The 12,479-nt window shown below is 33.2% G+C and overlaps 1 protein-coding gene across 1 annotated transcript; it reads right to left on the bottom strand.

The window, feature by feature from the left end:
• Positions 1-33: 33 nt before the first annotated feature.
• On the bottom strand, positions 34-8,356 carry LOC21408761 (serine carboxypeptidase II-3). Its single transcript, XM_024167195.1, has 8 exons — positions 7,969-8,356; positions 2,726-2,833; positions 1,892-2,166; positions 1,550-1,792; positions 1,150-1,256; positions 841-927; positions 432-537; positions 34-296 (listed from the first exon to the last, which is right to left on the bottom strand). The coding sequence occupies exons 1-8, from the start codon at positions 8,354-8,356 to the stop codon at positions 153-155; spliced, it is 1,458 nt and encodes a 485-aa protein (XP_024022963.1). The 3' UTR covers positions 34-152.
• Between the last annotated feature and the right edge of the window lie 4,123 nt (positions 8,357-12,479).

Here is a 12,479-nt window from a genome sequence, read left to right on the forward strand (position 1 = left end):
CTGTGATGCTTTTTCTTATTAGATATCTTTTTGAGCTTCTTATTAAGTGGGATATTTTAAAGAAAAAAATAAAGTACTGCTGAGTTTTAGTGACAATTATGTGGATGCTCTCACAATGAGAGAATAATCATGTCAGGTTAAGCAGATTTTTTTCAGGAAGGTGGAGGAAGCTTCCTCTGAAGGAAAGATGAGATCAGGGTCAGCGCTCGTTCTGGTTGGTAGCTCGGAACCAAATGCCCAGCACCCCTTACTGTGGTAAGTGTCAATCCTTTGTACTGAACTACATGTCCTCCAACCTGAAACCACCATCACAGTTTGAGTCTTTGAGAGCCTAGTTTTGACTAAAAAATGCTTATTGGGGTCTACAACTAATAAAGAAAAGAAAAAGGGGTCTTGGGTGAATGGATTTAGCACTACCAATAGAATATTACCTCTTGGCTAGAATACCAGGGGCGCCAAGCATTTACAACTGGTAGTTTCAAAGTGTTTATTGAGTACCTCGAGGATGTCACTGGTACTCGCCCATCAGTGTCTCCACTGCAAAATTTATTTAAAAATTATGTTTTAGGTGCCATACAGAAACTTCAAATCATAATCTCTTTCTTTCTAGAGTCATTTGGTACTGGCAAGGAAGTTTGCGAAAACGACAACTTTAGAAAGTGAAATTAGCAAAATGACCTCTTTTTACACCAAGGTGTGAACTCTGAAGTCATTTTGCAAATAAAAGATTCTTAAAAGTCGTTTTCCAAACAAGTTTTTTGAGTCAATTTGCAAAAGCTTGAGGATAGAGCAATAAAAATAAGCTGAAAGAACAAGTGGATGTGCTGAAGTCAGACTCACCTGTATACCCAGACACTAATTCCATAAGCTATAAGCTGCTTTAATGTTGGTAGAATGGTGGTTGGGCTGTCTGTCCATCCAACGCCACTATATAGACATCAAGTAAACTCAACTAGTTATTTACAATGTTCTCTCTGAATCATTGAATTGTTTGTTCCGCAATTGTTTTCTAATTACTCCTATTGTACCACTTTGTCTACAATATTATTGAAACCATAGGACTGAGATTAACTAATTTTTAGATTCTTTTAATGTTAGAATCCTCTTAACATATTGCTAACAAAATCATTAGAAGTAAATGGCACATACCTGCAACTTGACCACTGTGTTGGTCTGACATGAAGAGATGTTTGTACCTCCTTAAGATTCAGATAGTTATAGACATAATCATCGGAGCAAGGATCAAAATCATATACCTACAAGCAAAGCACAAAAAAGCTATTGCTTAGTTCATTAAACATATGAATAATGCTAGGGTAACTCTTATCTCAACTCTTGTGAACCAACTGATGTGGCATGTGAGTCGCCATTTTTACATTAGTGAGTGTTTAAAATATTTGCCACGTCAACTAATGATAAGAAACTACATATACGAGTAAAAAAAGGCGTGCCGCGTCAATTGGTACACTAAAATTGGATTGGAGTTGGTGTCCGTAACATTACTTTATATATAAATACACACACGTTTGATGTTTAGTTGGAGACTTACGGAACCAGTAGAAGATTTGGGTGCTGAGCTTTTGCACATTGGAGCATAAATATTGTAAATATCAATATATCCCACCTCGTTGTCTGCTTGACTGAGATATTTGTCACAGAGGCTGGTATAATTAACAAAGTCGCAATACTTTAGTATTCCTGCTTGGCTCTCGTCGGAGGTCAATGCATGTGTCCAAAAGTAATCGTACGTTCCCTGCTCACCAGTTTTATCATCGATCCAAGCATTCCCAATCTGCATCAATTTAAAGAGAAACCGTGCCAATGGTCTTTATTGAATTTCTTGTCAGAATTATATAAACTGCAATGGCTAAAAAGTTTATAATGAACTCACAGCGATGCCTTTAAGGTTGATTACGGTTCTCTTTGTATTATTGTTGTTGGAGAGAATGGTGTGTGCCAGTTGAGGCACATAATGACCAGCATAGCTCTCCCCAGCAATAAAAAAATCGCGGTTTTTGTATTCAGGAAATCTCTCTAGCCAGTTCACAAGAAAAATGTACGAGTCTATAGCCGTGCGCTTGTCGCCGACGTTGTAGTAGTCGGAGGATCTGTTGGAGTAAGAAAACCCCACTCCTGCTGGGGACTCCAAGAAGATCACATTTGCCGCTGCCATTTTTTTTTTTCTTTTCATGTCTATTAGTCTTATATTTTCTCCATAACAGAAGCTATCAAAATGGTTTGTTTTGAGTATGAAAATAAAAAAGAGAATTTTTTTAAGAACGGTGTAGGGACTGTTTTTGAAATTGTTTGGGTATTTTTCTTCTAGATTGCTTTAGGTAAGAAAAAAAATAAATTTGTGTTTAGGTATGTTTATGAAAACATGTATTAAGCCATAGCCTTAAAAAATGAAAACGGAAATATAAAAACAACTTTCAACCATTTTTGTTTACTTAGCAAAAACTATTCTCACTATTTTTTATTTTTGTTGTTGTTCTTGTTTCCATTTGCTAACCAAATGAAGTTTATAAAACATTTTCATTCGTGCTCAAAAAACATAGAGAAACATTTCCAAAAACAACAAAAAATAAAAATTCTCCAAACGGCTTCTATATTTCTACATAATAACATTGTACAATGTGTAGTGGTCGATTTTAGTTTTTGACAGTAGTAATTAATTTTAGTTACTGTAAATAAAATGCTTCAGTTTTTTAACAAATTTGCTTACCCTTGTTCCACGCATATTCATTTAGGTAAAGTGTTTTTCCATCGCTGTTGACTCTGAAAGGTCCCAGTTCTTCCATGGCTCCATATCCAAAAGATGAGCATCCTGGCCCTGTACACAGTACCATTCACCAGTTAATAATTAAGTGCTTTCCTACTGTTATAATAAATTGTATGTGCAGTGCAACTTTAGAGGTCAATCATAAAACTCAAACGTAATGATGTTAAAGGTGTAAAACGTATCTTTAGATATTGTTTAAGCGTTTTAATTAATTTTTAATCTTTGACGAGTTGCAACAAGAAGGTATTTTCCTTTTTCACTTGTATTTCTGTTCAACTATTGTCATTGTAATGGTCGACAAGAACAAAATTAATATAACCACGGTAAGAAACTATCGATATTAAACAATTTATGGGGAAAACTGTACCACGTCATGGATTGGTGGGTGTTTTTTTTTTTTTTTCAACAACTAGTGATAAAGAACGTTTTCGATGAAATATGGTAGTGTATTAACAATGCACTTTGACTGGCTGAACGAGTGTTTTAAAGCCTTTTAGCACTAGTTAGACGTTACAAATTTATATGTGACAATTACTTGATGATAATAAACACACAACCCTCGATGATAATGTTTCAATTCCCATGAAAGCAGACAAAATTCAGTGGTGTTTTAGTCTTCCGTTGTCCATTTGTGCACCTGTGCTGTTTAGCACTATTCAATGAAAGAACTATTAGACAAGTTTTCCGGGGCTAAAAATAGGGAACGTAGATGAGGTAGCATCGTGCACTTCACACTAAAAACAGGCAAAGGTTGAGACCGATTTGGCTAATGTGTCTGTCCGCTTTTATATACTTACAATAATATTGTTATACGTGTAAGTTAAAAATATCAAACCGCATTAATTAAAAAGTTAAGTTAATTAAAATATTTTAATTAATATGTCATGATATTATAATGACGGAAAAAACGAACCAGATTGGCCAGATTAAAACAAATATTGTTGAGATACCAAATGCACAAAAATCGTTGAAAGCAACAAAGGGTTGTTTTCAACCTCTAGACTAGATATCAATTATCTGTTCATCAATTTAGTTAGTGGTGCCGTGGGCCCTTTACTCTTTTTGACTAATGCCTGGCCTATAATTTAGCTCAAGAATTATAGCACTCGAACAAAAAGTAGTCCATTAATCTAGAGAAAATTGGACACTGGTGGATTTCATTTTGTGACACTTTAAAGAGTTTGATAGTGGAGAAATTCTTGGGTTGAGCCTAAAGTACATTTAATGGACTTATTTAAATCATAATTATTATATTAGGTCTTCTAACGAATTGACAATACCCACTACTATAAAAACTTAATAATATCTTACTATATGTCAATGTTCACAAGTGAATGTCATGCCAATAAAATCATGCCCTATCTTCCCATGCTACTATATATATCGAGATTGTTGTTTAGATGCTCACATAATTAAATTAAGTACATTCGCATTTTATATACCACGTCATGTGTATTCTTATAATTACCATAAAACATGCTTCCATTCCTTAATGTTCGCATAAAATTAGATATTTTTCATTAAGGCACAACTAACATTTCGTTGTAGCATAATAGGCATAAAACATTCACAGAGAAGTTAAATGTTTCCATATCATATTCATGATCATGGAAATCATAAGCAACATGCTAAACAATAAAAATAATACATAAGGCATCATGGTATTCTTACATAGAATGACAAATATAGGTCACAAGTAAACCGTAAGCATCACTTGTGCTGTAGGTGAGTACTATACTTACCTTAAGCATTCATATATCCTAAACGTAAGTTGCATACGTGTCATTCGATTCACACACAATGATTATGTGCTCTCCTAATTTTAGCAAATATTTTCTCATTAATCAGAGCGTTACAAATCCTTTTAAGAGTATTGCAACACTCTAGACTTGTTAACAAATTTCTAAAAATAGGAAACCATATTGTTTCTTTTTCATATATTAATCAGAGACTCGTAATTACAATCTCGCTTATTATTTTTAAAAAACGTGGTTTGAGGTTAAGGAAGACTCTTTGGAGTTTAATAATCTTGTCCATAACTTAACAAAGCAAAAGCAAGTGCTTAATTCATAATATTACCTTAATTTTCTTAAAAGAAAATCCATCAAACCAAAATATTTAATTAAAATCCTTAAATCTTATAGATATAATTTCTTTAAGAAAACCAAAAGAACACAACCTCATAACATGAGCTTTCATTATCCTTTGACATTGCTAAAAATATAATCTAGCATGAATAGTTAGATTTTCAACTAAACCAACTAAAATCTTTGTTTTGTCAAACTTTCCGTCATCAAAATTAACAATTCGTTATCGAATATGACACTCAAATTACATACATATTTATAGATATTTAAATAACTATAAGCATACTTTTTTACCATAAAAATTTATATATTTAACCGGTCATTAATATCAACTCCATATCTAATAGCACAAATGTTGACCATAGAGCAACTTTTATCAAAAGACAGATTCATCAACTCCTACGAAAATATTCATAATATATTATAGGTAGATCAAAAAATTACGGGACCACAGCCCAATCAAAGTAGACTCATAGAGCTTTCTTTAGAGCTATTATAAGCTAGGTTTCAGATTTATTAGATGCATCAAGAACAGCCCGTAATCCATATTAAAAATTCCTGTCAGGAAATTGACAGATTTTTGTATGAACTTGTAAAAATCATAACTAATTCTAGAAAAATCGTTTTTGAGTAATTCAAAACTCCACTTAAAGTTTAAGATGTATATTTTAAGAAAACAAATATTAACTGAGACAAAAAAAAAAAAAAAAAAAAAAAAAAAAAAAAAAAAAAAAAAAAAAACTTCACAGCTAGTCACAAAAACTTACTCATGATCATTTTGTCAAATATATAGCAAGCAAACTTTAAACAACTAGAAAGTATGCTTAATGATCATCAAAAATTAAACTCCATCATCAAAATACACAATCTAACTCAATCTTATGAGTTTTTAAAGGTTGAGGACTCTCGCCCTTAAAGAAACGACGAAGTTTGGCTTCACTTTGATGATGAACTCGTGGCTTGGATTGGGAAAACATATTTGGCTTGAATAGTAGATTTGAATGCATAATCATTCAAAAACGGATTAGAACTCATCAACAAAAGAAATTGAGTACCAAAATCAATTTACAAACATCTATTCTCGGATTAGGGCTTGAACCCAATTTTTGAGAGCTTTCTAGGGCTCAAAAATCATCTCCAGCTCAAGGAAATCAAGGGGGGTGTTAGTACTATTTGTTGGGAGAAAGATTTTGATGAAAAATTGGAGTTTTGAATGTATTTGGTGGTTATGGTTCTTCTACACAGTTACGGGATTCTTTATTTTTATGAAAAAGAGAATAAGAGAGAGAGTGTGAAAGAAAGGATGGAGAGAATGGGTTTGATATGTTTTGAAATAATAGATATACTCTTTTTTTTTATTATTTAATTTTATTTTTAACCCTACTAAATTTCTATTGGTTGTGGTATATGGTGACTCCCAAACAACCAATCAGAAACTTTTGACAACTCCATCAGTTTTTCTGTCTTAATCCACACATTTTTTGTAATCACATTTTGGGTCTCATATTTTTAAAAATTACATTCCGATTTCGTATTTTGCCAAAATTGTAAATTTGACCCCAAAATGGAATCTTTATAAAAATTACACTCTTGACTAATTTCGATGCTCCGATTAATTAAGAATCTGATATTAAAATTTTCATTCGGAATTTAATTTACTAATTTTGCTCCAATTAACATTTTTCGGAAAAAATTGCCCTCGGACAATAATTTCGTCGAATGACGTGTGAGCTTAGGATATCTAAATCTCCTTAATTGTCATGAGAAAATCATAAAACACATAACAATCACAAAGTTCACAATGTCATAAAAATCTATGATAAAATTTTGAGCGTGTAACAGTGGGGACATCCTATTTTTTGTATTTCTATACTTGGATGGAAACGGAATCATTGTGGATATATCAACAATATACATTCCCATCATGCCTTTCATTTTGAGTTATATACGCAACATGCTAGCTGGAATTTAGGGATTCCATGGTCCCTACAGCAAATGCGCATACACATTCAATCATGTTAATTATATTTATACACACATATATATGGCTTGACAACGATATAATACCAAACATAGAATGTCGTCTATGTCCATCCTACGACTCTGCTGTTTTGGCTGTGTTTATTGTACTGTTTGAGTTAAAGTTTTCACGAAAGAACAACACAATTTTACTGCACTTTGTCTTTCTATACAGCTATATATCTGTTTTGATAAGCTTAATTATTAATCCCTAGCTACTATATATAGAACTACTTAATATTAGTTAAACTAATCGTTGGACTACTGCAATAATATAAACTAGTGGGAAAAAAAAAAAACTTCCCAACAACATTATTCCTGTTGCGTACTGGGACTGTGTAAGAAAAATATAGACTTATATTGTGCATGTATAATGCATGTATGTATATATATATACATATATATATATATATATCCACAGTTCCACACTGTACTAACAAATATTTATCTCTAGTTGATAAGCATAGTTGAATTTGGTAATTATATTATAGCAAGTAGAATTTTGAATTTATCTCTAATTTGAGTTAGTAATAATTCCCTAATTTCAAAAGATTTTATTGATTTAGAATCTCATTTTGAATATTGATACATTGTATGTAGACACTCTAAGTGTTCTCTCAATTGTAGTTCTATTTGAGTACTACTACAGATAAGTAAATCCTCTCTCTCTTCTTAGTATATGATGCGGCGAGTATATTATCGAACAACGTCAAATATTCTCTATATTCTTTTCTCTTTTTTATGTTTTTATTTGACTTTTAATGCCAATTTCGCGTAAGAATTTATGAACGCGAGATCATATGTAGAGGAAAGCAATACCTTGCTGAAATGACTTCGGTTAATTATAGCAAATTATAAAGTAATTCATGATATATAATTAATATAAAGCTGTGTCCACGCTAAAAAAGGTTAACGTGGGCTATAATGATAAATTTCCAATGCGCGCATGCCATATCAAAATGGTAAAACAAAACGTGGTAAATAAGATCATATCACTCCAATTATCATCTATATATAGAAATAAGTATATGACAAAATACTTTTGTGATGTGATGTTTATATCTAAATATGTTTGTTTACCTCCATTTAACCACAAAACCAAAGGCTTGGTTGCAGAATCTTGGGGTGACTCAACAAAGTAGTAGAATAATGCTCTCCCAGCTCTAGGGTCGACCGTGACATAGCCCGAGTATTGGTTAAAGTCCACTCCTTCAGGTTGTCCCGGCAAAGCTTCAATCTTGTTAGCTTCCTTTAACCCTTCATGGCTTCCAACATAAAGGGGAGATAAATATTGTCCATTTAACTCATCTAAACTAGCCCATGACTCAGCTCGAGGAGGATTTACCGATCTCCGAGACTTGATCAACTCGTTGAGTTTTTCGATTTGATTCGCTTCGCATGAGAATCGGAGAAGAGAGAAGAACAGGAGCAACTGTTTGAGAATATGTGAAATTTGAAGCTTCATCATGTGTATACTCTATGGCTGCTTTCAGAGATATTACAGTTATATATGTGTGTATATATATATGTGTGTATGTATGTATTGAGGTGATCAGTTGTCAAGAGCCTTTTGGTATTTATGTGCAAAAGTTAAAAGAAAGATGTTGGAATGAGAATACAAGGCAAATTAACGGGCGTTAAAAACCTAGAAAATGTTGTGTTGACAATCAAAGTACAGCTTTGTATAGTACATTTCTCCCCTAGAAACTCATGGGGCCGGCAAAATTTGTTTTCTACTCTTTTGTCCAGAGAGAACTTTTCTTTGGGGCATTTGCGTTGGATGGCCTTCCATCTCCTACGTGGAAGGGATGGGATCCACATTTAAGTAACTCAATTTGATAATCTTATGAGAAGCCTGTACTAACAACATCACTAATAGAAGCTGGTACGCCTCACTTATGGGTCCCACACTGTGGGACTTACCTTTTATTAGTGGGTGGTGCTAAGAACTACCGGTGTCCTATAACATTGCTATTATGAGAATTGCTAGTGTCACCATTTCTGTCACTTTATGTATTCATTATTTGACACTTGGATTCAATTAACATGATATACTATTATTTAAACATAAAATGAGATAATAAATTTCACATATCAAACAGTGAATATAAAAAGTGACAGATAGTGAACGCTATTATTTCTTTAATTTTATTTCATTACTCGGATGAGTGTTATTATTTTTTTTTTTTCCTCTCTGGTAGATGAGTGGTACTTAATTATACATGATTGGAGAAATTAAGGCGAAATGGAGGAATACTTGTGTAAAATTGGAGAAATTAACATATAAAGTTTCTCATATTTTTCGGGATGAAAATTCAATGGTTGATAGACTAGCATCTTGCCTTTGATTTTCTCATGTCATTGGTTGATAGAGATGCATGTCTTTTACCAACATATCGATTTAAAGGATTGTGAGATATCTTCTGACGACCGAAGACAATACTGGATCATGCACTCTTTTTCCTCTTGCTTGGTTTTCCCCTCAAGATTTAACGGCATAAGTTTTTAACGAGGCCTCCTCTTTTCTTTTAGAGGGAGTACATCCTATTGGTGAAGACACATCCCTATACATACGCAGTAGAAAAATAACTTAAAATAAAAATAACCGAAAAAAATAGAGAAAATAAAAATTTAAGTGGTTTGAAAAAATTTTCTACGTTCACAAGAAATGTAGAAAAATTTACTGACAGTTTCAGAATTACATACTCAACAAATTTTCTCACTTTCTCTCTCTACCCAAAATCCTATACACCCTTTGTCAATCTTTCTTCTCACTTTTCTCTCTTTAAAAGATACACTCTTTCTTTACACTTTTTTCTGAACACCCAAAAAGTCTTACACAAAATATTTATTTATAAACTCCTAATAATCATTGCTCAAAAACAGAAAACAGTAACTTACTTAAAAAACACAAAATATTAACTTTCTCAAAATCAATTCGAGATAATTACCAAACACATCCTTTCAATTCCAGTAGTAGTGCCTAAAGGTTTTTCCTTTTTATTTTATTCTAGTTTCTCTTGTAAGCCTTTGGGCGAAATAGTAATTTTCTTCCTTGTTTATTTCTTTTTTTTTGTTTATTAATATTTTTTGAGTGGCTAGTTTGGTGTAAGATATTGATTCTAGTGAGTGCCAACTTAGTTAAGATGTGTTGAAATTCACTAATATCAGTTCGTCACCTCTTTTCATTCTATAAAACTATACATGGTTACGATGACGCCTTATCTCTGTTTTGCTAATATGTTTTCATAAATGCTGCCCCGGCGTTTTACAAATTAAATAAAACAATCCCCTATGTAACTTATTGTGGCTAGGCGTTCTGTTAAATTTAACCATTTTCATCTTTTATAAAAGGAAAGATTAATATATATTGTGGTTTTAGGATCCTTTTGGATATGAAAAAAAGGATCCTTCTAAATGATTTATTTTGCTTGACAAATTAGGTAAACAATACGCTTGCGCTTGTGGAATATTGTTCATTTATTTATAAAAATATGAAGAAAAAAAATGAATAGTTCTTTGCTGTTTAGTATTTATTTATTTTTTAAGATGTTATTCACTGTTTCTTCACAACTATTGTTTTGAGTTACACATGCAAATGGATTTGAATTTATTTGTGGATAATTTATATAGCTGGATTTTAATCCTTAATTGCTGGGTTCCGCCCATTTGTGGGTTGGAATAAATAATGGGCTTTTAAGCCCAGATGCCAAAAAAAAAAAAAAAGAAGGCATGCTGCTCACGCAGGCAGCAAAATAGAAAAGAAAAGAACAAAGAGAATTTAGAGAGGTTGATAGCCGAGGGAACCCGAGAACGAGGAGGGAAGAAAAGGAGAGAGAGAAAGAGAAAAGGGGTAGGATTTTGGTGCTTGTGCAAGACAATTAGGTGGCGAAACGTTATCAGTTTTGGCTCAAATTTGACATGGAGAGTCTTTGTGGCGAGCTCTTCTCATCTACCGGACTTGATTTCTCATTTAACCTCTCTTTAGTACTCTCTTGAGTACTCCTATTTTGGTGAGACCTAAGTTTTTTTTAGTATTATTGTTATTATCCGTCTTTGATGATAATGTCTATATTGTTGGTGAACCAAGAATAGTGTTTCTTGATTACATTATTATTGTGAGCCTCTAGTTTGATTCTAGAGAGAAACTTTGTAATCTCATTGTTAATATAGTGGAAGAAATTTAAGTGACGGGTCTCGTGGTTTTTACTCTCAATTTGAGAGGTTTTCCACACTAAAAATTAGTGATTCATTTGTGGTTGATTATTTTGATTAATTGATGCATTGGTTGTTTGGCTTTGTTGGCATTTTGTTTGAGGTCCTATTTTAGCACACAAAGAGGGAAAGTTTTATTCCGTAATTGTTAGTGTTAGTTTTCCCAACAAACTGGTATCAGAGCCTTTGGTTGGCTAGAGGCTAATTCTTGCGTGTTGAGATGGAAGAACAAAATTCATATGGGATGATAAAATTAACCTCATCGAATTATTCCATTTAGAAGCGCAAATGAAGGATTTACTTATTGTTAAATATTTGTATGGGCCTGTTATGGGCAAGTTAAAACCAGAAAAAATAAGTGATGATGATTGGGAAACATTACACATGAAAGCTGCTGCTACGATTAGGCAATGGGTTGATATTAATATTTTTAATCACATTTCTGAAGAAATGAAAGCCGATGCACTTTGAAAGAAATTAGAGGCTATGTATGAGAAAAATACCTCCAGAAATAAAGCCTCGATCATTAGAAGACTTGTGAATTTAAAGTACAAAGATGAAAAAAGTATGACTGAGTATACTAGTGATTTTCAAGGCCTGGTGAACCAATTGGCTGCAATGAAAATGCCTCTTGAAGATGAGTTGCAGGCATTGTTACTTCTTAGCTCTTTGCCTGACAGTTGGGAAACATTAGTGGTATCACTAGGCACTTCAGCGCCTAGAGGAAAGCTAACCATGGAAATGGTTAAAGAAATTTTGTTGAGTGAAGAATCCAGAAGAAAGGAAAAGGGTGAATCTTCTTCTAAGGTACTTGTTTTTGAAAAACAAGAAAGGCGTGGAAGAAGTAAAAGTAGGCATCCTCAGGGTCATGGCAAAAAGGATACATCCAAGGGAAAATCTAAAAACAAGAAAAATATCAAGTGTTATCACTGCAACAAGATGGGTCACATGAAGAAAGAATGCAGAATTTGGAAAAGGGAATAGGGTGAAGGAAATAAAGATGAGAAAGAGCCTAAAACAGTAGCCGCCGAAGGTGATGTTACCATCATTTGTGATGACAGTTGTGTTAGTCTTGTGTGCCAGGAAAATGATTGGGTGATTGATTCTGGTGCCTCGTTTCATGTTACTCCTCATGGTGATTTCTTCACTTCTTACTTTACCGGTGATTTTAGCAATGTCAAAATGGGAAATAGTGGGGCCTCTAAAATTGTGGGCATTGGAGATATTTGCTTGGAAACTAATCTTGGAAGCAAGTTTGTACTCAAGGATGTTAGGCATGTTCCGGATATTCGCCTAAACTTGATCTCCACAGGCAGACTTGATGATGAGGGTTTTACTAGTTTTTTTGGTGAAAGTAAGTGGAAGCTCACCAAAGG

The sequence above is a fragment of the Morus notabilis genome, unplaced genomic scaffold (assembly GCF_000414095.1).
Source record: "Morus notabilis unplaced genomic scaffold, ASM41409v2 Scaffold467, whole genome shotgun sequence".
NCBI lineage: Eukaryota > Viridiplantae > Streptophyta > Magnoliopsida > Rosales > Moraceae > Morus > Morus notabilis.